Below are 26,878 nucleotides of genomic sequence, written 5' to 3'. Positions count from 1 at the left end.
TTGGAGGATCTGAGCTACAGGGAGAGGCTGAACAGGCTGGGGCTGTTTTCCCTGGAGCGTTGGAGGCTGAGGGGTGACCTTATCGAGGTTTATAAAATCATGAGGGGCATGGATAGGATAAATAGACAAAGTCTTTTCCCTGGGGTGGGGGAGTCCAGGACTACAGGTTTAAGGTGAGGAGGGAAAAGATATAAAAGAGACCTTAGGGGCAACTGTTTCACACAGAGAGTGGTACGTGTATGGAATTAGCTGCCAGAGGACATGGTGGAGGCTGGCACAATTGCAACATTTAAAAGGCATTTGGATGGGTATATGAATAGGAAGGGTTTTGAGAGAGCTGGCAGGTGGGACTAGATTGGGTTGGGATATCTTGTCGGCACGGATGGTTTGGACCAAAGGGTCTGTTTCCATGCTGTACGTCTCTATGACTCTATGACTTTCACAATGACCCCTTGGGATATACAAAAACATGATTGTTCTGTTGAATACATGATTAACCTGTGGGATATGTGATTATTATGAGATAAATTGTAACTCCTCTGGAGAATAAGTTACTGTCAAGACATGTATAGTTCTTGCTGGTGATTATTCTGTGGGATATATGCCTAATCTCTGAGATATTTGATTCCCCCGAAGATACGGGCTTGCCTCTATGATGTGTGATTACTGTGAGAGATATGTGATTACTTTAGAGATACGCAATTACTCTGGGAAATTAGTGATTACTCTGATATGTGATTACTCTGGGGGCATGTGATTACTCTGAGTGTGTGTAATTATTCTGTGGGATTTGTTATATTTTATGATTATATGATTATTGAGTGACATATGTGATTATCTGAAAATATATAATTGTTCTGGGCATGTGCGATTACTCATGGGATGTGTGATTGCTCTGAGAAATTTATAATAACTCTGTGGATACGTTATTATTCTGGGATTGTGGAATTACTCTCGGTATATGTAATTACTCATGGATATGTGATTATTTTAAGTGTATTTACAGCCCTGAGTGGCAACTGACTATTCTCGTCAAACATAATTATTCTTGGTATATGTGAGTATTCTGCAGATTTGCAATTGCTCTTTCTATATGTGATTACCATGCAGATATATGATTACTCTGGGATATGTGATTATGCTGAGAAAATGTTTACCCTGTGAATATGTAATTATTCTGAAAAATGTGATTACTTTTTGAGTGTGTGATTCCCATGGGGATATATAACATCCCTGGGAATATCTGATTATTCTGGACATATGTAAATGTGTATGAGGTTACTCTGGAGAAAAGTGATTACTCTGTATTTACTCTGAGTGTATAAGATTACACTCTCTATGTGATTACTCTGTAGATTCATGAATGCTCTGGAAATATGTAAGTATTCAGAAGATATTTGATTACTCGAAGGAAATTGATTATTCTTGGAGTCTATGATTCTGTGAGGATATGTGATTTTCCTTGCTGTCTGTGATAATTCTGGGAATCAGTGATTAGTAAAAGTTATGTGATTACTCTGAGTGTACATGATTGCTCCGGGAAAATTATCAGAGGGGTATATAATTATTTTGGGGTTACGTAATTACTCTGCAGACATGTGATTACTCTGGAAATATTAATCTGAGAAATTTATAAATCTGGGACTGTCTTATTTCAAAGGGTGTATGTGACTACTTTGGAGGATACATGACTCTTCTTGAGGGTTATGTATTCCTCTATTTACACATGATTACTGTGAGTTTATGTGATTACTTTAGCACTTTGGGATATTATTACTCAGGAAATTAAGAGATTCCTCTCTGGTTATGTGATTAGTCTGGGAATGTTTGCCTACTCTGTGGTTATATGTGATTACTCTGAGTATATGTGAGTATTCTGTGGAAATGATTACTTTGAGTGATAATTCTGTGAATATAAGATTACTCTGGGAATCTACGATTACTTTCGGAATATAAATTTACTCTGGGGTGATTTGATTACTTTGGGGATAGACTTATGTAATTATTCTGGGAATATCTGATTAGTCTTGGATGATGTGATTGATCTGTGCTGACAATATTTGGTCCCTTGGAGAACTTCTGGTTATTTAGGGGATTGTGAGATGTCACCAGGAATATGTGATTACATGGGTTTACCACAGCCTGGAAATGTATGAATTCTATCAGGTCAACAGTGAAAAAATGTCACTACAATGTCATGAAAGGAAAAACTAACACTACCACACCACTCCTGTCTTCAAGGACCTACAACAAAAGAGATATATGTACACTGACCGGTATCTTTCAGTCCCCTCCCACTCAGTGGATACCTAAACACTCACTGGAGTGTCTCAGTCCCCTGTTTCACAGTAAGATATATGTATACTGACTGGTGTCTCTCAGATCCCTCTCTCATGGAGATATCTACACAGACCAGTGTCTCTCAATCACCTCAGTAAGAAATCTATACACTGACTGGGCTCTCAGTCCCTCTCCTTCAGGAAGATATCTGAGCACAGACCTGACTCTCAGACCCCTCAGCGAGTTATCTGGAAATTGACTGGGATCTCGAAGTCTCCTCTCTTTCTCAGAGAGATATCTGTACACTAACTTGAGTCTTTCAGTTCCTTCTCTCAGCAAGACGCCTATATGCTGACTGGTCTCTCTTAGTCACTTTCTAACAGGGAGATATCTGCACATTGACTGGTGTCTCTCAGTCCCCTCTCTTAGGGAGATATCTGTGCACTGACTGGTGTTTCTGCCCCTCTCTCAGGAAGATATCTGTACACTAACTTGTGTTTCTCAGTGTCTCTCCCTGGTGGAGATACCATATACAAAGTGGAGCTTCTTAGTATTGCTCCCTCGTGGAGATAACTGCACATTGAAAGGGGTTTCTTCATCCCTCATCCTGGGAGCATCTGTACACTGACTAGAGATTCTCAGTTCTGCTGAGTAAAGGAGTTGACAGAGATAATATGGATTTCAAGAGAGAGATGGATGAGTACCTGAAGAAAAACAATTTGCAGTGCTATGGAGATATAGGCACTGGATTTAATAGTCATGGAATGCAGAGCCAGGGGTTTCAATAATTCCTTGGAGCAAGGTTGCTCTGTTGTGATATCAGGAAGTACTTCTTCATGTTATGTAACCAAGGCAAATAGATAAGAAATTAAAATACATATCGCACTCTTATTTCTTTGAATAGTGGAACAAGCTTGAGAGGGGCTGAATGGCCTCCTCTTATTTGTAACGTCACTCGCAGGTTTGCCAGAGCACATGCGGTAATTCAGAGGTTAACACTATTGGTGTTTTAAAAAAAGAACAGGGAAGACGGGTTGCTAGGCAACATGCCAGCTGAATAATAATAAAAAAGAGAGAGGGAGAGAGAGCAGGACGAAGCAGCTCAACAGCCGTTGTGGAATTGCAGAGAGGGCAATTGAAATGAACATCGCTTCACTGGTACGTGAGAAGCGGCGGAGGAGAAGGAGCAGCAACCGCGGACTGGTTCCTCGGGAGTCGGATCCTTCCTCGCAATCACCGCCCCTCGCTATACCCCTCCGACGAGCAGGGCTGAGCCGAGAAGGAAGCACACCTCCACTGAACAAGGGTAGGAGGCTTTGGAGAAGGTGCAATAGAGCAATTCACAAGGCTGACACCAGAACTGGCAGGGTAAATGTAAGGAGGACTTGCATTTGTATGGCACCTTTTTGCAAGCTGAGGGCATCCAATCAATGGGGTTTCCATTCAATGAAATGTAGGCACTGCTGTTATGTAGGAAACGCAGCTGCTATTTCACACACAGCAAGCTCCCACCAACAGCAATGTGATAATGTTTGCGTGTGTTTTTAACTGTGATGATGGTTGATGAATTAAGATTGACCCCAGGACTGTGAAGAAATCCCTTACTAAACCCTTTCTCCCCCCCACCTTTTGTAATAGTAGCCATGGTATCTTGAGGGTGGATAAGGTCATTGAGTTTTAGCATGTCCTCCACAAACAGCACCTCCAACAGCACGGCACTTGCTCTGTCAGCACTGCACTGCATTTTATGCTTTTCTCTCTCGGGAGGAACACTGTGTGAACTTCTGACTCAGAGGGAGGAAGGTCACCCCACCACCCCTGGAAAGATTGAACAGGATGAGGCTATTTTTCTTTCAGAAAGATGTGGTCTTCAAGATTCTGAAAGTGGTATGGACATAGAAAAATAGTTTCACCAGTGTGTATACTGGGAAGCAGTAGCATAGTGATTGACACACTGGACTAATTATCCAGAGGAACAGATTAATAATTTAGGAATGTGGGTTCAAATCCCACCATGGCCACTGGTGGGATTTAAAGTCAATTAATTATGAAACTGAAATGCAAAGCTAGCGTTCATATTAGCGACAAAGAAACATGTCAGTTATCATTTACATCTGGTTCATCAATGCTGTCCCTACTCAATCTGGACTATATGTGATTGCAGACCAATAGTGGTGTACTTCACTCCTAACAGCCTTCAGTATTGAGTAGCCACCTAATATTAGGCCAATTGATGATGGGCAGCTGTGCTAGTGATGCTCACAGAGAATGAATTTAAGATAGCCGTTAGTAAGTCCACAAGGGTTTCAGGAGAGGCCTGTTCACCTGCAGAATGTGGAACTTGACATGGGATGGTTGAGATGAAAGGCAGTGATGCATTTAGGATGGAATCTCACTGGGCACCATGAGGGTGGAAGCAAGATAGAGACAAGCATATGGCAAGGGGTGGGAAAAGGAAGTGAGAGGAAATAATGTGAATCATTAAAACCAGCATGAGGTTGATGGACTGAAAGGCTATGCTCTTGCTATAAGTTTTCACAGAATCCTAGATTTTTTCCCCCAACCGTCCTGCCTCTTCTGGTATTAGTGAATGGGGTGGGGTGGCAGCAGATGGGCACAGTCCAAACATAGATGGGCAACCATACTTGAAGGAAATCCTGAGGGTACCTGAGGAGACCCAAGGATATGGACGTAAGTCAACAGGGCAGCATGGTGGCTCAGTGGTTAGCACTGCTACCTCACGGCGCCAGGGACCCAAGTTCAATTCCAGCCTCGGGCGACTATCCGTGTGAAGTTTACACATTTGCCCCGCGTCTGCGTGGGTTTCCTCCAGGTGCTCCGGTTTCCTCCCACAGATATGCAAGGTTAGGTGAATTGGCCGTGCTAAACTGCCCGTGGTGTTAGCTGCATTATTCAGAGGGAAATGGGTCTGAGTGGGTTACTCTTTGGAGGATAGGTGTGGACTTATTGGTCTGAAGGGCCTGTTTCCACACTGTAGGGGAATCTAATCTAATCCAATCAACAAAATTAGGGTGAGGCTGATGAAAAGTAAGGAAGGGACATTGAATTAAGATGGAGCAAAAGAGTAGAGTGTGAAAGGAAAAGGAAGACAAACAATTAGGTTTAATCCTCAAAAAAACTCACAGAAGGATAATACACAGGGGTGGAATTCCACAGTTCTTGTTGGTCCCTTCCTGGGCCATAAGGTGGACTGACATTGTAGGGACATAAGATCTTGCATTTGGAGAAATGAAGGCCTCGTGGTATTATCACTAGATTAAAGACCCAGGTGATGTTCTGGGGAACTGGTTTCAAATTCTATCACAGCAAATGGTGGAACTTGGATTCAATAAAAAAAAATCTGGAATTAAGAGTCTAATGGTGACTGTAAAACCATTGTTGAAAACCCCCATCTTGAGGGAAGGAATGCCCTTCAAATCTGGCCTATATGTGACTCCATATCCACAGCAATGTGAAATATTAATTCTCCTCTGGGTAATTAGGGATGGACAAGCCAGTCCACCTTCTGTGAATGAATAGCGATAAATTCAGCCATTCTGAGAGTGGCTTTAATGTGTTTCAGTGCCACCGATGAAACTCGTGGTGAGTGTGAGGATGTGGCGATGGCTAAGAGACTGAGGGATTCATCCAGGCACCAAGGTGACCTGTGGCTCTCACTCGCGTCCAGTTCTCTAGGTCGTTATGTGGACAGGCTGCTGTTATATTTGGGGCCGCGCGTCATAGGGGATATTGGCAGGAAAATTGGAGTGGAATTGGCCACCCTCAGAGCAGCCATGATCTTATTGGACGGGAGAGCACGCTGGTGGGGGCCGACTCATGCCTCTAGTTCTGATGTTCCCCTGCCTACTGCTGGCTGGGCTAAATACTTAGCAAGCATGGGAGAATGGGTATGAGAGTTGACTGCGGGTATCCTTGTCTTTGGATTTGGAGGAGATTGGTGGCTGCTTGACACTGTTACCAGGTAACAAGGTGAGTGCCTGGCAATTGTCAGAGGTCATACCATCAACTGAACGCAAGACATTACATTCCCCTTGACATCAAGACAGTGCTAGCACGGGTTAAAAAGATCTCCACTGTGGACCTTGTGGTTGTCATGGAGAGCGAGAAAGAGAGAGAGAAGGACGTGTCTGTTCCTGAGTGTTAGCTTTCCAATTGGCTAAATCCGAAATAAAAAAGATAGAGGAATATTGACCTTTTTGTTTTTCTGTTTGGTTTTGAGAAAGAACCTTTTGGGGGAGGGGGGTATTGGAAAATTAGGAGGAGAGGGGCATAGGAAGGAGAGAGGGAGAATGTTCGTGTGGCTAATTCTCTCTCCCTGGCTGGATGAGAGTGGAACTGCTCATTGAAGAGGGAAGTGTGTGTGTGTGGAGAGAGAGGGGAGAGGAGAGGGAGAGCAGAGAGAGAAGTGAGCGACACCATCCCCATCCGTTTGCTTCTGCCCCAGGGATGGATTTTGACAGGCCTGAGCGAGGGGACCCCTTTGAGTGCCTGGGCTGAGATCGAGGTCGGCTGGTCAAGCCGGAGGCAGATCTGTTGAAGAGCCAGAAGAGAGATGTGTGGAGGGGGGGTGTTGCCGGTGAGTCGCTGCGGGAAAGCGGTCTGTCTGTGTGTGTGTGTGTGTGTGTGTAGGGTGGGAAGGGGAACTGGGCAGTCAGTGATGGGTTGTCAGCAACATTGAGAGGTGAATGGAAGCAGGGACTGAGGCTCGGTGTCACCATGACAGAATAGTCAGCAGGCAACAGAGAGGCTGCAGGTAAGCGTCTCAGTTAACCCTGTCTTGTCAATGCAGTGAGAGACTGGGTGTTTATTTTAAATTCCTTTGGTATCCAAAATGGTGGGGGGTTTGGCTGAGCCTGAACTATTCTGGTAATCAATCGCCTGTATTGTTATCTCCACATATATCACAGATGCACAGAAACGAATTGATATTGTAGACGGGCGATTTGTGTTACATGATTGTACATGGGCGGTTGCTCCCCCTTCAATTCCTGTGGTCACAGCTGCCTCAGTTATCGCTCCCTGGGAACGAGGTTAGTTAAGCCGGTGTTTGATATGGGTACCCTTCAACGGAAATGAGCAACAACTGAATATGTTGAAACAATCAATATAAGATGAAGGGATCCCGAACGGACAGAAATGCACGAGTGAGTACGCAGAGGGAACGAGTTCTCCAGGAGCTGTTTAAATAGCCATGATAGCATCTGTAATTATAACCTGTCTCTCCAATCACTCCTTCACTCTCACCAACCCATACATAAACCATCTGAACCCCTCGATTAGATTCCAGTCTGTAACTCACTCCCAGATATCCATTATTCTGTATTTAAACCATCTGAACCCTGATTAGATTCTAGTTTGTAACCCATTTTTAGTTAGTAAGAGTCATAGAATTCCTGTAGTGTGAAGGAAACAGGCCATTTGGCCTGACAAGTCCATACAACCCTCTGAAGAGTATCCCACCCAGACCCATTCCCCAACCCTATTACTCTAATCTAATCTAATCAACATTTCCCCTAACATATGCATCTAGCCTACACTATGGGCAATTTAGCATGGCCAATTCACCTAACCTGCACATCTTTGGACTGTGGGAGGAAAATGAGCACCCAAAGGCAACCCAAGCAGTACACAGGGAGAATGTGCAAGCACACAGTCAGCTATCTGAGACTGGAATCAAACCCAGGTCCCTGTTGCAGTGAGGTAGCAGTGCTAACTGTACTGCCCAAGATCAGTTTACCCTTATAGACTGTCATGTTCCTTATCCAAGAAGGATCTCTGTAACATGAATATTTTTGAAGGATTACATGACAGAAAGTTGAGGTGGACACTTTGAGTGTGAAAAATGTAATGCATTTTGTTTTTAGTTGAGATGTTAAAAGTTTCATTACATCTCTCCGATAGTCTGTTACCAGGACTCACCCCACTCCCAGAAATTCCACTTCAACCCACTTCAGATGCTGGGCCATTTTCTCCTGTTACAGCTGCTCTTTGCCTGGCACTAGTGCAGTGCCAATGTTATTTGCTGCTTGTCTGCCTGAGCCGAGATGCTGTTCAAAACTTGTTTCAGGATGCCACAGGAAGCCTAGTAGCTAAGGATGGTGCTGAACATTTCCAACCTTAAGTGAACATTCCCACAATCTTATCTCAATGGTGAGAGTCAAACAACATGGAAACAGATCCTTTGGTCCAACTCATCAGCGCAGACCAGATATCCTGATCTGACCTAGTCCCACTTGCTAACGTTTGGCCTATAGCTCTCTCAAACCACTCCCCACCCCCCCGCCCCCCACTCATTTTTGAAAAAATTATAATCCCTACAGTGTGGAAACAGGACCTTCGGACCAACAAGTCCACACCGGCCTTCCGAAGAATAACATACCCAAACCCATTCCCCCTGAATGATGCACCTATCCTACACATCCCTGAACACGATGGGCAATTTAGCACGGCCAATTTGTCTAACCTGCAAGTCTTTGGACTATGGGAGGAAACCCACGCAGACACGGGGAGAATGTGCAAACTCCACACAGACAGTCACCTGAGGCTGGAATTGAACCTGAGTGCGTGGCGCTGTGAGGCAGCCGTGCTAACCACCGAGCCACCGTGCCGCCCCATCCAAGTGCCTTTTAAATGCTGTAATTGTACTAGCTTCCAACATTTCCTCTGGCAGCTCATTCCATGCCATCTCAGGTCCTTTTTAAATCTTTCACCTCTTGCCTTAAACCTACACCCTATAGTTTTGGATTCCCCCACCTTAGGAAAAAGACCTTGGCTATTCACCCTATCTATACACCTGATGATTTTATAAATCTCTATAAGGTCACCCCTCAGTCTCCGACAGTACAGGGAGAAAAGCCCCAGCCTGTTCAGCCTCTCCCTATAACTCAAACCCTCCAACCCTGACAACATCTTTGTGAATCTTTTCTGCACCCTCTCAAGTTTCACAACATCCTTCTTTTAGGAGGACAACCAGAATTGTACACAGTATTCCAAAAGTGGCCTCGCTAATGTCCTCTACATCCGCAACATGACATTCCTGCTCTACTCAGTGTTCTGACCAATGAAGGTAGGCGTGCCAAACATCACCTTCACCACCCTGTCTATCAGCAACTCCACTTTCAAGGAACTATGCGGGTATACCCCAGGTCTTTATTTGCCAACATTCGCCAGGACCCTACCATTAACTCTGTAAGTTCTGCTCTGTTTCATGTTACCAAAATGCACCATCTCATATTTATCTAAATTAAACTCCATCTGTCACTCCTCAGTCCTTTGGCCATCTGATCAAGGTCCCAGATGCAGAGAGATCTGGGTGTTCTAATACAGGAATCACTAAAGGTTAGTAAGTAGGTACAGCAAATAATCAGTAAAACTAATAAAATATTGTGTTATTGTGAGGGGATTTGAATGCAAGAGGAGGGAGGTATGCTTCAATTATACAAGGTATTGGTGAGACTGCATCTGGACTACTGTATAGTACTGGTTACCGTACTCACAGAAGGATGTTAATGCATTGGAAGCATTTCCAAAAAAGTTTATGAGACTAATAGCTGAAATAACTGATTGCCTTATGAAGAAAGGCTAAACAGGCTAAGCCTGTCTACTCTGAAGTTTAGGAGAGTCAGAGGTGACTTAATAGAAACACATAAGATCCTGAGGGCACTTCACCAGGTGAATGTGCAGAGGATGTCTCCTCTTGTGGGATAATCTAGAACTAGGAGGTCATAGTTAAAAAAAATAAGGGGGTGCCCATTTAAAACAGAAATGAGGAGACATTATTTCCTCTCAAGTTGAGTATCTGATGACTGAGGGGATGAAATATTATCAGGGGCAGTATGAAGGAATGTAGAGTTGAGGTTAAAATCAGATCGGCTGGGTGGCTGGTTTGTGAGTTATGCAAACAGCATGAGTTCAATTCTGCATACCCAGCTAAGATTACCATGGAGGAGTCTTTTTCTCAGCTTCTTCCTTGTGGGTGGCATGGTGGCACAGTGGTTAGCACTGCTGCCTCACAGTTTAAAATCAGATCGGCTGGGTGGCTGGTTTGTGAGTTATGCAAACAGCATGAGTTAAATTCTGCATACCCAGCTAAGATTACCATAGAGGAGTCTCTTTCTCAGCTTCTTCCTTGTGGGCGGCATGGTGGCACAGTGGTTAGCACTGCTGCCTCACAGTGCCAGAGACCCAGGTTCAATTCCCGCCTCAGGCGACTGACTGTGTGGAGTTTGCACATTCTCCCCGTGTCTGCGTGGGTTTCCTCCGGGTACTCCGGTTTCCTCCCACAATCCAAAATGTGCAGGTCAGGTGAATTGGCCATGCTAAATTGCCCGTAGTGTTAGGTGAAGGGGTAAATGTAGGGGAATGGGTCTGGGTGGGTTACGCTTCGGCGGGTCGGTGTGGACTTGTTGGGCCGAAGGGCCTGTTTCCACACTGTAAGTAATGTAATCTAAATCACCACCAGTCATTTTGTGCTCTTGCTCTGTTGCTCTCTGACAGACAGCAGAGTAATGGTCCAGTAGGACAATGGCATCTTCACCTCTACCCTACAGATAGGAGTGCAGAGAAAGGGTGCACGTAATGTTGTTGTCAGTCCACAAGGAAGGGGAATGAGCTCATCATTAGACCTAGGTCATTCACAGTTGATTTCATATGGTGCTTCTCAAACCACCCCTTCTGACCTCTGTATGTTTCCAGTACCTACGCATCTCTCCTGATTCCACGTCTTTCATCCTGTTGGATCTAGTTCCTCATCTGGCTTGCCTTCCCTTCAATGACACCATTGGAACACAGCATTTAAACAAAACTGTCCAGAGGCTTCCATGGCCAATGGGTCATCACAGAAACCATTGTGCCTCAATATATTCCCCATCCAGCCAAGAATCTTGGTGTAGAATGTGCAACCTGTCAGAAGCCGATGACTAAAACCAATTAGTCCTTACCACCCTTTCCTGCATCACACCCCTCTGCTTAATGCAGGAGGCTGAGGGAAGACTTGTTTCAGGTGGTAAAACATTGCAACAGATTTGGGTAGAGCGGACGGGAAGAAGCTATTTCCCAAAGGTATAAGTGGTGAGGGGCAATTGAGTTAAAGTAGATGGGAGATGGGGTAAAGTTCCTTTACCCAGACGGTGGTGGGGGTTCTCCAGTCATGGTCTGATAGGATGATGGAGGCCAAAGGAAATGCACCTGAGGCTCTGTAACTTGGAGAGAGAGAGATGGACTAAGTGTGGGAAAATGAGATTAGGCTGAGTGGTTCAATTTCACTAAGACAACGATGTGGAGGCACCAATGTCGGACTGGGGTGAACAAAGTCAGAAGTCACACAACACCAGGTGATAGTCCAACAGGTTTATTTGAAATCACAAGTTTTCAGAGCGCTGCTCGTTCATCAGGTGAAGTGTGACTGCGAACACAATGGGCAGTTGGCCTCCTTCAGTGACATAAATACTTATTCATTTTCCAAAGATTCTAAATCTCTTAAGAGAAGGAATGTGCAGAGAGTTGGTAGAGAATAGTGGAGCTGCAGTGTGTGAATTGGAGGATCCAGCAACAACATGATAGGTTGATTGGCCTTTTCATTTGCTTTAATGGTTCCATAATTCTGCATCTTTTCGATTCCATCTTCTTTCACATACTTATCTAGCTTCCCCTTATAAAGGTGTTTCTGCTATTTCAACTCAGCCACTCTTTGCGATAGCAGTTTTCGCATCCCAACTACTATCTGAAGGAGGGATGATATATTTCCAAATCAAGATGGTCAGTGACCTTGAGGGAACTTGCAGGTGATGGTGTTCCATGTGTCTGTTGCCCTTGATTTCAAAGTGACCGAGGTAATGGGTTTGGAAGGTACTGTTGAAGAAACTTTGCTGCCGTGCATCTTGTTGAAGGCACACACTGCAGTTGTTGGTGGAGGGAGTGAACATAAAAGATAGTGAGTGGATAGCCGATCAGAGGGGCTGCTTTGTCCTGGATGGTGTCACACCTCTTGGGTGTTGTTGGAACTGCACTTGGTTGAGTTGACCTGACTGAGTTGTCAGGTATAATACTATTTGCAGCACCCAGTTCTTGGACCAAGAGGAAGGACGGATAGCGCACTTCTGGCCCAACCCTTACGACTCCCAACATCTGCGAAAGATTCTGCTCTTTTCCCTTCCCTCCATAGCATTGTTTATTGAACCATTCTGCTCCATAATATTTCTGTGGTTCCTCTTGGATGTAATGCTGAAATATACACCACCACAAAACATATGAGTTCCAGTCACTTTATAAGTCAAACCATCAAACGTTCCACAACTAGAAAAGTCAGCTCGGTGCCCTTGCACACTTCCTCCAGTGTGTTTAAAGTTCCACCAGCATCCCCTAAATAGCCCTAATGCACTGATAACAGCACTGCTTCTTAGGGAGACCTCTTTGAACTGTTCCACCACCTTGGCACAGGTGACTGGACTGACTTCACTGCCTAGCAGCTGTAAGGGTCACACTGGCAGAGGCTGGGTGGATGGATGCTGTCCATTCCAACGTGCTGCTGTTCCTTGTGTTTCTATGGTCATATTTGAACACCGACCTCTTTTGGCATGTCACCCCACTGAGGTCGCTTCTCTGAAAACATCGTGGGTCAATTGTGACCCTGTCTCAGGCTGATTCCACCTCTAGACTGCCCTGGCAAATCTGCGGGGTGTGAGTTAGAGTAAGAGACTTGCTTTGTCAGCAGAGTCTCCCTATGCTTTCAGCTCCTCTCTCACCATTAGCTTGCAGTTGCTTGATAAAGGAAACTGGTGAGGAGAATAATTCCCACTCTGTGTACCTTGTAAAGAAGAGGAGATTCCGGGATAATGGCAAAATGGGTAAGGATGGCAAATTGCCTTCCCGAGAGGACTTGTAAAAGCCAGATGTTTGTGAGTTTTTTTTTTAAATCCATGATAACCATTGCAAAGGTGAGCCTTCAACTTCTAAAATTATTAATCAAATTCAAATTTCACCATGTCAAAGTAGGGTTTGAACACGTATCCCCAGAGCATTAGCCTGTGTCTTTGGATTACAAGTCCAGCGTCATTGCCACTATGCCACTGTGTTCACCTGATAGATTGGATTAGGTGAGGATAAGAATAGTTTCATCTGTAGATTTAAGTATAGACAGCAGCATTCTACACAACTATGGTTAGCTCCTGCCACCTTCAATGACTTGTCATCTTGTCTCCTAAAGGTGCCAGCTGTGGCTTAGGATGCAGCATCCTGTCCTCTGCATCGAGAGGTCATGGGCTGTGATTGCAGCCCTGCACTCTAGCACCGACAATCCTGGCTGACACACTAGCACAACACTGAGGAAGTGCTGTTCTGACAGAAGTGTGGTCATTTTTCTGAAAACTATCTGCCCTCTGAGCTAGGGGTAGACACTTCCTTAATATCATTTCAAAGAAGAGCCAGGTCTCCTGATCAATATTCATCCCTCAATCAACAGTGCAAAAATAAAGATTCCTTAAATCACTGGCACACCGCTATCTGCTGTGCATTAATTGACTTCTGCATTTTCTATATCACAGTATTGATTGCATTTCAAAAGTACGTCATTGGATGTAAAGTCCTCCCATGGTTGAGAAACGTGCCATATAAATACAAGTCTTTCATGTGAGAGAGGACAGAGGTCAGTGAGGTTGGTGCAATGCATACGGTTTATGTGACTTGTTAAGGTTACACAGCTGGCAGTGTGTGTGAGATATGGGTTATGAGACTGGCAGCTGTAAGGGCACAGTGAGGCATATCAACTTAGACAGAACTTCTGATAGTGAGAAATTGTTGGTTAAGTAAGTGATGGGATGTTCAGGGTATCAAGTAGAGTCTTAGGAAGTGCAGTAGTTAGTGGAATATAACATTTATAGATATGCTTACTGACTTGGACAACTCCTGTGAGATTATTGAACTCCCTGTGAATAGTGTGCAGGTCCTTGGGGCTTACAGTTTCACAATTGATTGACAATGCTCTCCCCTCCACTAACTTTATTTTTTAAGTTGCCTGGCTTGCACATTCTGGTCAACAGGGCTGGACTTTATCCATCCTCTATTACATTATTTCAGGCTCCAAAGGTCTCCACCCACAGCCATGTTGTATTATAATTAGAGTCTTAGAAATATACACCATGGAAATAGACCCTCTGGTCCAACTCATCCATGCTGACCAGGTATCCTAACTTAATCTAGTCCCATTTGTCAGCATTTGGCCCATATCCCTCTTAAACCTTTCCTATTCATATACCTATCTGGATGCCTTTTAAATGTTGTAATCGTATCAGCTCCCACCACTCCCCTGGCAGCTAATTCCATATACGCACCATCCTCTGCATGAAAAAGTTGCCTCTTATGTCCCTTTTCAATCTTTCCCCTCTCACCTTAACCTATACCCTCTAGTTCTGGACTCCCCCACCCTGGGGAAAAGACCTTGTCTATTCACCTTATCAGTGCATATCATGATTTTATAAACCTCAATATGGTCACCCCTCAGCTTCCAACGCTTCAGGGAAAATAGCCCCTGTCTATTCAACCTCTCCCTCGAGCTCAAACTCTCCAACCCTGGCAGCGTCCTTGTAAATCTTTTCTGAATCCTTTCAAGTTTTACAATGTCATTCCAATAGCAGGGTGAACAGAATTGCAAGCAGTATTCCAAAAGTGGTTTAACCAATGTCCTATACAGCTCCAATATGACCTCTGCACTCCCAACACATAATGCACTAACCAATAAATGCAAGCATAACAAGCGCCTTTTTCACTATCCTGTCTACCTACGAGTCCACTTTCAAGGAACTGTGAACCTGCACTCCAAGGTCTCTATGTTCAGCAACACTCCCCAGGACTTTACTACTAAGTGTTTAAATTCTACTCTGATTTGCCTTTCCAAAATGCAGTACCTTACATTTATCTAAATAAAACTCCATCTGCCACTCCTTGGCCCATTGGCCTAACTGAACAAGAACCCTTTGCACTCCAAGGTAACCTTCTTTGCTGTCAGCTACACCTCCAATTTTGATGTCATCTGCAAACATATTAACCATATCTCCCATGTTCACATCCAAATCATTTATATAAATGACAAAAAGCAGTGGACCCAGCACAATCCTTGTGGCCTACTGCTGGTCACAGGCCTGCAGTCTGAAAGGGAACACTCGAACAGCACCCTCTGTCTTCTGTCTTTGAGCCGGTGCATCCAAATGGCTAATTCTCCCTGTATTCCATGTGATCAAACCTTGCTAACCAATCTACCATGAGGAACACTTCATTTCGAAAACCTTATTGAAGTCCATATAGAGCACGTCCACTGTTATCAATCCTCTTCAAAAATCTCAATCAAGTTAGTGAAATACGATTTCCCATGCACAAAGCCATGTTGACTATCCCTGATCAGTCCTTGCCTTTCCGAATACATGTAAATCATGTCCCTCAGGAATTCCCTCCACCAACTTGCCCAGACTCAGTAGTCTATAGTTCCCTGGCTTTTCCTTACCACCTTTCTTAAATAGTGGTACCATGTTAGTTTACCTCCAGTCTTCAGGCACCTCACCTGTGGTTATCGATGGTACAAATATCTCAGCAAGGGGCCTAAGCAATCACTTCCCTAGCTTCCTGCAGAGTTCTAAGGTACACTCAATCAGGTCCCAGGGATTTATCTACCTTTATGCATTTTAAGACATCCAACACCATCTCCTCTATAATATGGGCATTTTTTAAGATGTCGTTATTTATTTCCCCACGTCCTCTATCTTCCATATCCTTCTCCACAGTAAACATGAAGCAAAATTCTCATTTAGTATCTGCTGCGGTTCCACATACAGGCGGCCTTGCTCATCTTTAAGGAGCCCTATTCTCTCCCCAGTTACCCTTTTGTCCTTAATGTATTTGTAGAATCCCTTTGGATTCTCCTGAAACCAGTTTGCCAAAGCTATCTCATGTCCCTTTTTGCTCTCCTGATTTCCCTCTTAAGTATACTCCCACTAGCTTTATCCTCTTCTCGGGATTCACTTATCTCTGCTGTCTATATTTGACATATGCTTCCTTTTTAGTCTTAACCAAACCCTCAATTTCTCTAGTCAACCAGCATTCCCTACACCTGCAAGCCTTGCTCTTCACCCTAACAAGAACATTCTATCTCTGGACTCTCGTTGTCATATTTTTGAAGGCTTCTCATTTTCCAACTGTCCCTTTACCTGCGAATATCCACCCACCATGAACTTTTAAACATTTTTGACTAATGCTGTCAAAATTAACCTTCCTCCAATTTAGAACTTTAACTCTGCGATCCAGTCTATCCTTTTCCATCACTATTTTAAAACTAAAATGAATAGAATTATGGTCACTGGCCCCAAAGTGCTCCCCACTGACACCTCAGTGACCTGCCCTGCCTTATTCCTTAAGAGCAGGTCAGATTTTGCATCTTGTCTACTAGGTACATCCACCTATTAAATCAGAAATCTTTCTTGTACACACTTAACAAATTCCTTTCCATCCAAGCCCTTAACATTATGACAGTCCCAGTCTACGTTCGGAAAGTTAAAATCCTGCCATAACCACCCTATTATTCCTACAGATAACTGAGATCTCCTTCCAAATTTGTTTTTCAATTTCCTGCTGACTATTTGGGGGAGGGGGGCGGTGTCCATCGTACAATTACAATAAGGTGATCATCCCTTTCTTATTGCTCAGTTCCACCCAAAATTACGTTCCAAGAAAAATTCTCCTTCAGTACAGCTGTAATGTTATCCCCAAACAAAAACTCTAGTCAGCCTCCTCTCCTGCCCCCTTTCTATCCTTCCTATAGCACCTCTACCCTTTCCTGTCCATCCCTGAGCCACGTCTCTGTAATTGCTATGATAACCCAGTCCCATGTTCCCAAACATGCCCTCATTCCATCTGCCTTACCTCCCATTCAAATAAATGCAGTCTAATTTACCTACCTTGTTCTCTGCCTGCCCTGCTTTACTCCTTTTCTCAAGTGTACCAGTCTCAAACTGATCTCTTTCCTCACTATCTCCCTTGGTCGCACCCCCCACCCTTACGTGTTTAAATCCTCCAGGCAGCTGTCGCAAATCTCTCAGCCAATTAGGCCCCTTCCAATTCAGGTGTAATCCTCCCTTCTTATACAGGTTACCTCTACCCCTGAAGAGATTCCAATGATCCAGAAATGTGAATTCTTCTCTCCTGCACCACCTCCTCAGCCAGGCATTCATCATTACTATTTTTACATCTATCACTACTATTTTTAAATTGACTTGTCCTCATGGTAGACTGGTTAGCAAAGTAGGATCACATGGAATACAGAGCACTAGCCATTTGAACACAGAACTGGCTTGATGGTATAAGACATAAGGTGGTGGTGGAGGGTTGCCTTTCAGACTGGAGGCCTATGACCAGTGGTGTGTCACAGGGATCAGTGCTGGGTCCACAGCTTTTCGTCGTTTATATAACTGTTTTGGATGTGAATATAGGAGGTATAGTTAGTAAGTTTGCAAGTGACACCAAAATTGGAGTTATATTGACCAGCGAAGAAGGTTACCTCAGAGTACAACAAGATCTTGATCAGATGGGCCAATCTTGATTGAGGGATGGCAGATGGAGTTTAATTTAGATAAATGTGAGGTGCTACATTTTGGAAAGACAAATCAGGGCAGAACTTATACACATAATTGTAAGGTTCTGGGGAGGTCCTCTTTGCTGAACAAAGAGACCTTGGAGTGCAAATTCATAGTTTCTTGCAAGTGGCATCGCAGGTAAATAGGATAGCGAAGAAGGTGTTTGGTATGCTTTCCTTTAGTGGTCAAAGCATTGAGTATTGGAGTTGGGAGGTTATTTTGCTGCTGCACAGGACATTCGTTCGGCCACTTTTGGAATATTGTGTACACTTCCGGTCTCCCTCTTATCGGAAGGATGTTGTGAAACTTGAAAGAGTTTAGAAAGGTTTTATTTGGATTTTGCCAGGGTTGGAGGACTTGAGCTATATGGAGAGGTTGAATAGGCTGGGGCTGTTTTCCCTGGAGCATCAGAGGCTGAACGGTGACCTTCTAGATCTTTATGAAATCATGAGGTGCATGGATAAAGTAAATAGACAAGGTATTTTCCCTGGGATGGGGGAGTCCAAAACTAGAGGGCATAGATTTAGACTTAGAGGGGAAAGATTTAAAAGGGATCTAAGGAGCAATGTTTTCACTCAGAGGGTGGTACGTGTATGGAATGAGTTGCCAGAGGAAGGGTGGAGGCTGATACAATTACGACACTTAAAAGGCATCTGGATGGGTATATGAAAAGGAAGGGTTTAGAGGGATATGGGCCAAGTGCTGGCAAATGGGACTTGATTAGTTTAGGATATCTGGTCGGCATGGATGAGTTGGACCGAAGGGTCTGTTTCCATGTTGTACATCTCTATCACTCTACGCCCAGTGCCTGAAACACATGGAATCCACCATCCATTTAACTTAATTGTGGGAGGGTGCAAGAGCTCGGAAGCGGGGAAATGTCGGCTTACGAAAGCAACATGATATGGTGACATTCCAGGGTAACTGTTTTGATAGTCACACCTAGATTGGGATAGGACAGGAGAGTGTCCAAGTTCATTAAAGAGCAGCAAACAGCAGGATAGGCACAAAAAATGGTAAAACGGCAAAATGGTTCTCTTCTTAAATGCACACAGTATTTGAAACACAATAAATAAATTAACGGCTCAAATGGAGGTTAATGTGTATGATTTTACACGCATTATGGTTAAGGGTGACAAAGATATCAAAGATGGCAACTAAATCTTCAAGGTATGTACTTTTTTTAAAATTAAAGGCAGGAAGGAAAAGTTGGTGGGGTAGCTTTGTTAGTATTGTGTGAAATAAATAGCAATAAATGATCTTAGATCAGATTATGTCAAATTCATGAGTCGAAATAAGAAATAACAATGGGAAGTAAACTGGTAGGAAGGTCTACAAGCTTCTGAACAGTAGCTGTTCTGTCAGAAGAGGAATGGATCAGATGATCTTGTAAATCAAGGCATTATATTAGCCATCGGTGACTTTAATTTTCATGTCAATTGGGATAGTCAGATTGGCAGAGATAGCCACAAGGAAGAATCTTAGAACAGTATGTCGTGGATCCATCCAGGGATCAGGCTGATCTTAGAGTAAACACTCCCAGGAAACAGTGAAAGTGAGAAAGTTGAGTCGGAACAACTGTACTAAACATAACTAAGGGTAATTACATAAAGATGAAGACAGGATTGGCTGGAGTGTTCTGAGAAAGAGAAAAGATGGTATGGGATCAATGGCAGATGTTTAAGAAAATAATTTATGACCCACAGCAAAGATATATCACATGCAGAAGGATTTTAGGAAAGGAATAAACTGACCATGATTAATCAAGGAAATTAAGGATAGTATCAAATTGAAAGAAAAAAATGTACAATCTGCTATAAAAAAAAGTGATCAGCCAAAGGATTAGGAAAGTTTTAAAAACAAACAGATGATGATCAAAAGGCAATAAAGAGGGAGAAAATAAACGATGAAGGCTACTAGCAATAAGTGTAAAAACAGAGAGGATCTTCCTTTAAATATATTTAAAAGATTAAGAGAAACATCAAGTAAACATCAATCCCTTAGTGAACAATAATGGAGAACCAGGGGATGGCAGAGGAAATATTTTGCATCAACCGTCACAATGGATGACACTGATGGCATTCTGAAAATGCTAAGTAATCGGGGGGGGGGGGGGGGAGCAAATAAAAATAATGGCAGTCACTAGAGCAAAAGTACTAGAGAGACAAATATGGCTAGAAGACAACAAAGCTCGAACCCAATGGGTTACATCCTCATTCGTAAGGAAGTAACTACAGAAAGTTGTGAACACAGCCCAATCCATCAGGCAAGCCACCCGCTCACTCCATCTGTACTTCTCACTGCCTTGGAAAGGCAGCCAACATCATCAAAGACCCTCCCAGCCCGGTTCTAATTTCTTCCAACCTTTTCCATCAAGCAGAAGATACAAAAGCTTAAACACACATACTGACAGATTCAAGAACAGCTTCTTCCCTGCTGTAATTAGACTTCTGAATGGGCTTCTCAAATTTAATGTTGACCTCTCTCTTTGTGCACCTTCTCTGCAGCCCTAACATTGTATTCATCACTCTGTTCTGTTACCCTTATGTACTTTGTATGGTATGATCTGCCTATACTGCATGCAAAACAAAGTTTTTCACTGTAGCTCTGTACACATGACAACAATAAATCAAATCAGAACTACAGAGATCATGGATGTACTGGTAGTAATCATCTAAGAATCCTTAGCTTCTGGGAAAGTACCAAAAGATTGGATAACTGTCAATGGAACACCTTTATTCAGCAGAAGCAGGAGTCAAAAAACAGATAACTATAGGCCAGTTCACTTAACACCTGTCTTTTGGAAAATGTTGACTTCATTATAAAGGATGTAATAGGAGAGCACTAAGAAATACATAATATGATTAAGCAGAGCCACCTTCATAAAGAGGAAATCATGCCTGACAAATTTATCAGAGTTCTCTATGAAGTTAACAAGAAGAACATATATACTTTGATTTCGAAAAGGCATTTGATAAGATACCGCTCATTAGACAGCTGATTAAGGTAAGAGCCTGTGGTTTTGGAGGAAATATATTAGCATGGATGTAGGCTTGGCTGACTAAGACAGAAATTTGGGATGGCAGGGGCATTTTCAGGATGGCAACCTGGAACTTGTGGCCTACTTCTGCTGCTGTGTTTACAGTGTTATGTTCTGGTTACCAGTGGCATTGTTGTTTGTGGGTCTTACCGTGCCTTTGAATACTGACGGAGTGTTTCTGCACCCAGTCACTGTGCCCACTGAGTACTGGCGAAGTGTTTCTGCACCCAGTCACTGTGCCCACTGAGTACTGGCGGAGTGTTTCTGCACCCAGTCACTGTGCCCACTGAGTACTGGCGAAGTGTTTCAGGTCCCTGTCAATGTTGAAGTAGTGTTTGTTTACTGTTCCCGCTTTGTGATTCAGGTATCTTTCTGTTGCCAGAACTGAGTGCTGAAGCAGTGTTTGTTTCTGTACCCATTCACTGTGCCTCCAGCATATTAAAGGAGGGTTTCTGTACCCATCACTGTGCCCTCTGAGTACTGAAAGAGTGTTTCTGTATGGCATGATAGCTCAGTGGTTAGCACTGCTGCCTCACAGCGCCAGGGATCCAGGTTTGATTTCAGCCTTGGTGACTGTGTGGAGTTTGCACATTTTCCCTGTGTCTGCATAGGTTTCCTTTGGATGCTCAAGGTATTTCTTGCTTCTACAAGACTATATTTACCTATATTTGAAGCACAGGGAGGGTCCGATAACTGAACTAAACTCCATTTAACTTTGGCAGAAAGACCTTAAATGGTGGTCTTTCCCCACTGCGCCTTGGCAGCAGCTACCTCAAGCTTTAGTGCATCCCTCAGCACATGGTCATGGATCTTGGAATATGCTTGTCTGCAAGAAGTGTTTCTGTACCCAGTCACTGACCCCTCTGAGTATTGAAGGCGTGTTTCTGTACCCAGTCACTGTGTCACCTGTGAGTTGTGGTGTCAGTTTCACATACTTAGTTTGCCCCCTTGAAGTCATGTTTTGTACCCTCTGCCTCGTGCCTGTACATGGTGACCAAGTTGACCTGAAATTCTGCTGCATACAAGTTTGAGACCTGTGAGTTGTGGTGTCAGTTTCACATACTTAGTTTGCCCCCTTGAAGTCATGTTTTGTACCCTCTGCCTCGTGCCTGTACATGGTGACCAAGTGTGTCTGTCTTCAGCCAGGTGCGTGAGTATTGCAGGACTGTTTCTGGAACCATGACCTTTTGAATATAGTGTTGCAATTTGCTGTACTCTGTTACTACGCCCTCTGAGTAGAAAGAGTGTTTCTGTACACAGTCACTGTGTCGTCTTTCTCTGAGAGGTTTGTAGCCTTGCAACTCTCTGCCTCAGAAGAAATGGAGGTGACATTTTTGAACATTTCTAAAGAGGAGCTGGGTAGATTTTTGTTCAGGGTAAAGGAGAATGTGGGATTTGAAACATAAATTGATCATCCCTCATGTTATTGAATGGCAGGGTGGTTTGCCGTCTGAATGTACTTGTGCTTGTACTTTGTATGTTCATGTAAAATCCGGTCATTCAAGGTGACAATCTTTGTGTCTTTGTATGTTACAATCTGCATGTAAAACAAAACTTTTCACTGTACTTAGCAATATGTGACAATAATAAAACAAATCGAATCAATCTAGTAAATCTCCTCTGCACTGCTTCTGATCTCATTTATCTTCTACAAATAAGAAAACCAAAACTGCACACCAGATGTGGTCTCACCAAAGCCTGTGCAACTCAAGCATAACTTCTTGTCGATGTTCAATTTCTCTTAGAGAAAACAAAATCTCCCTTTAACCATTCTGAAAGACTCGAAATGCTAGTTCAATTTCTCTCTCTCCAAGGTGCTGCCAGACTTGCTGAGTTGTTTCAGCGTTCTCTGAGTTTGTTTCAGATTTCCAGCAGCCACAGTATTTTGCTTTTATTCTGCAGTGGTGCTCCGTTTAAGTAATATTTTTTCTCATTCTTGCTGCCAAAGTTAACAATTGTGTACTTTTCAACATGATGTTCCACCTTCCAGATTTTTGCCAATTCACTCAACCTATCCAATTTTCAAACTCCTTCTGCCTCCTTCACAACATTCTTTCCAACCCATTCTCGAGTCATCTCTGTATTTAGCCAGTATACTTTTCCTCCTAATGATTTCATGACATGATTTCCCTTTGATGAAACTGTGCTGAATTTTCCCAATGACCTTGTCCAGCTGTAATCTCTTCAATGATTCATTTTAACATCTTTCCCGTGACAGATGTTAAGGCAAATGGCCTATAGTTTCCTGTCTTCTGCCTTCCTCCCTTCTTGAATAGAAGGGATATATATTTGCTCCTTTCCATTCTGATGGAGTCATTCCCTGAATCTAGGGAAGTATGCATTATTAATACCAACATATCTTCTATCTTATTAACAACATCTTTTATGCCCAAGGATGAAGTCCATCTGGATCAGGAGACTTGTCAGTCCGCAGCTCTGTCAGTGTGCTCTATATCTCTTCCCTTGTGATTCTATACTCTGAATGGTTGTTTCTATAGCTTATCATTATGCTCCATAAGTAGTGAAAGGCTGTAACTGTACCCGAATGGAATCATACCTCACACAAAGAAAGTTGGTTCTGGTTGTTGGAGATCACTTATCTCAGCTCTAGCACATCTCTACATGAGTTCCTCACAGCAATATCCTAGACCCAAACATCTTCAGCTGCTTCATCAATGACCTCCCTTCCATCTTAAGGTCAGAAAATGGGGATGTTCATTGATGATTGTGCAATGATTCAGCACCATTGTGAAGACTCTTATGGTATTTTTTTCTTTTCTGAAGCAGTCATGTCCAAATGCAGCAACACCTGGACGATATCCCGGCTTGGACTGACAAGTGGCAAAAACATTCATACCACACAAATGCCAGGCAATGACCAATTTAATATTCGAGAATCTAAATATTGCCCCCAGATATTTAATGGTGTAACCATCATTGAATTCTCCACTATCCACACCCTGGAGGTTATCATTGTCGAGAACTTGAACAAGACTAATCATTTAAATACTGGCTACAAAAGCAGGACAGAGGCTAGGAATTCAGCAACAAGTGACTCACTTCCTGACTCCCCATAGCCTGTCCACCACAAGTCAGGAATACTCTAAACTTCCTGGATGAGTGCAGTTCCAACACTCAAGAAGCTCAACACCACCAAGGAGCCCTGTTAATTGAAATCACATCCACACACATTCACTCCCTCCACCATCAATGCTCAGTAGCAGCATGGCATGCCACCTACAAGATGCACTGGAGAAATCCAATAAGGTCCTTTGGTAGCAATTTGCACGCACAGCCACTACTATCTCGAAGGAGAAGGCAGACAGATGCTCGGGAAAGCCAGCACCTGCAAGTTCCTCTCTGAGCCACTCACCATCCTGATTTGGAAATGTATCACCTTTCATTCAGTGTCACTAGGTCAAAATCCTAAAATTCTCTCCATAACAACATTGTGAGTCTGCCTAAAGCACATAGTCTGCAGTGGTTCAAGCAGGCAGCTCACTACCACCTTCTCAAGAGTAACTAGAAATGGACAATAAATACTGGGCCAACCAGCAATGCGCACATGAATTTAAAAATACAACTCACTGCACATCCTCAGTACTGAAGGAAAATTTCAGTTTCAGTGCCCTCTGAATAATGAATAAGTGTTTCTGTGTCCAGTCACTGTGCCTTGTGAGAATTGAAGGAATTTTTCTGTACTCAGTGCCCTTTGAATACAGAAGAAATATTTTTATTCCCACATTAAAACACATTCATATCGATGGAATATGAGAATTAGAAAATGGATTGTTCAATTCCTCATTTGAAAAGTTTTACCATGTGACCTCTTGGAATGAAGAAGTCAAAAACGCAAAATAACTGAGGATTGTCAGCTGTTTACAAAATAAAGTCGAGAAAACCTGTGAGAGAGATAGCAGATGCTTAATGACCTCTCTCTCTCTCTCTCTCTCTCCCACCCTCTCTCTTTCAATGAATAAAATTACCATTCAAGAAAACCAGCTGAAGACATAGCTCAGCGAAGTATTTTCTGAGTACTTGATAGAATTCCAGGAATTCTATGATCCCTTGCAAGATAATCGGCATGATTGGTGTGCCAATGTATTGGCTTTTGACTTTAAAGGTTGCTGCCATCCATGCACTGAGAAACAAAGTTAAATGGAGCATTATTTCTGACCTTTTCTAAACTTGGAAAACTGAATTGCAAACTCAGTTATGGGACCTATGTTTACCTGATATGCCGTCCAAACTGAGGACCTTCCATTGCACTATGGACAACAGCAATATGATCTCGGCAACAAGAAACTGAAGGCAGTCTGAGAAAATCATCTTATTCTACCCTTTTAGTTTGGACTCTTGACCAATTTGAGATTTTCTGTATTTTTCTGAATTGCCCTGCATAGCTGTATTGTCTCATCCTCTCTGTAGCTGAATATATATGCTTAAAATTGAAGAGGTTTCCTGCATGTCTACGCAATAACTTAGTTAACAAAACATTTTGTTGCTTGTTGAAAGAATAAGTTTGGTTTTATTGTAGAAATCTCTTTTTAAGTAAAAATCTCTTTTTAAGGCCTCGTTCTCAAGACAGTTTTGATAAAGTAAGCCATTTACCTTTGTATTGTGGCTAACCGAGTAGGGCAGTATGATCATCTTCCTCCGGTGCATCTGTCCTGTCACAAAATTGGAGGGTTCAAGGAGGGAATTTTGGGAATAGAAAACATGAAATTGGACATAGTATTAGTAATTGGTAAAGGATGAAAGAACAAAAAGAAGTGTTCATGTTATGTATGAGATTGCATTGTAAGCAGTTAAACGATGGAGCAAGTTTCCCTGATTGATTTACTGGATTTAATGAAAGCTAAGGTAGTAGATCATGCAAAAACTCAGGAGGCAGAGATTGTTAAAGTGCTAGCACAGTATTTATGATTGGTGGAAATACAAGGGAGGCCAGATACTCCGAGATTTGGGAATGATTGAGCTGCAATTAGAACAACGTGAACATGAGACAGAAATTATGCAGTTAGAAATAGAATTCCAATAAGCAGACAAGGAAAAGGAAATAACTTTTGAATTGGAAATTAAGAGGCCTAAATTTAATAAAAGGGTAAGCAAAGTAAATTCAGAGAGAGGAGGAAGCAAAGTAACGAGCACTTAGTTCAGTTCCAGCCTCTATCAGGAGATTGAAAATAATTAAAATAAGGAATTGAAAGAAGAATACCAACTGGAGTTTAAAACAAAATAGAGATGCCTGTTGTCAATAAAGTTTCTGGTCAGGAAAGACCTAGCGACTATGCAACATCCAATTAGGAAATGTTGAAATTTGAACAAAGAGATATGGAGACATTTGAACAAGATAGCAAAACAAACAAAGTGGCCAAAAGAAAACTGGACACAGGCATTGTAGAGCGGGTGATCAAATACAGGAGATATTGCAGTTTGGTACTTCAAACAAGGATAGGACCTAGACAATTAATGGTAAGGTCCTGGGGTAGTATTGTAGAGCAGAGAGACCAAGGGGTTCAAGTACATAATTATTTTAAATTTGCATCACAGACAATTGGTTATGAAGGAGGAGAAAGTGAGGACTGCAGATGCTGGAGATCAGAGTCAAAAAGTGTGGCATTGGAAAAGCACAGCCAGTCAGGCAGCATCCAAGGAGCAAGAGAGCTGACGTTTTAAGCATAAGCTCTTCATCAGGAACGTGGGGGCAGGGGCCCCCAAGGGGCTGAAAGATAAATGGGAGGGGGTAGGGCTGGGAGGGGAAGGTAGCTAGGGATGCGATAAGTAGATGAAGGTGGGGGGGAGGGGCGAGTGATGCTGATAGGTCGAAGTGGAGGGTGGAGCAGTAAGGTGGGAAGGAAGATGGTAAGGTAGGACAGTTCAAGAGGGTGGTGCCAAGTTGGAGGGTTGAATCTGGGATAAG

General features: G+C 43.1%; 1 protein-coding gene and 1 long non-coding RNA gene across 9 annotated transcripts in view; one reads left to right on the top strand and one right to left on the bottom strand.

Moving 5' to 3' along the window:
* Nucleotides 1-26,878, top strand: part of LOC122541389 (ras/Rap GTPase-activating protein SynGAP-like) — a 516,506-nt gene that overhangs the window by 89,675 nt on the left and 399,953 nt on the right. For 7 of the 8 annotated variants that reach the window (XR_006309588.1, XM_043678121.1, XM_043678120.1 and 4 more), the window contains exon 1: nucleotides 3,406-3,586. The exons of the other annotated variant lie outside the window; for it this stretch is intronic. Coding sequence is in view for 6 of the 7 variants with exons in the window: in XM_043678121.1 (XP_043534056.1) it covers nucleotides 3,421-3,586 (166 nt within the window). In the remaining variant the exon portion in view is untranslated. Of the gene's footprint in view, nucleotides 1-3,405; nucleotides 3,587-26,878 lie in introns of those variants that run through there. 8 annotated transcript variants of the gene reach the window in all.
* The window catches only part of LOC122541393, a 25,611-nt gene continuing 24,301 nt past the window's right edge, over nucleotides 25,569-26,878 (bottom strand). The window contains exon 3 of the long non-coding RNA XR_006309590.1: nucleotides 25,569-25,625. This is a non-coding gene — a long non-coding RNA (uncharacterized LOC122541393). The remainder of the gene's footprint in view (nucleotides 25,626-26,878) is intronic.

The sequence above is a fragment of the Chiloscyllium plagiosum genome, chromosome 37 (genome assembly GCF_004010195.1).
Source record: "Chiloscyllium plagiosum isolate BGI_BamShark_2017 chromosome 37, ASM401019v2, whole genome shotgun sequence".
Lineage (NCBI taxonomy): Eukaryota > Metazoa > Chordata > Chondrichthyes > Orectolobiformes > Hemiscylliidae > Chiloscyllium > Chiloscyllium plagiosum.
The sequence above is the reverse complement of the archived record's forward strand: the minus strand, read 5'-3'. Positions and strand labels throughout refer to the sequence as shown.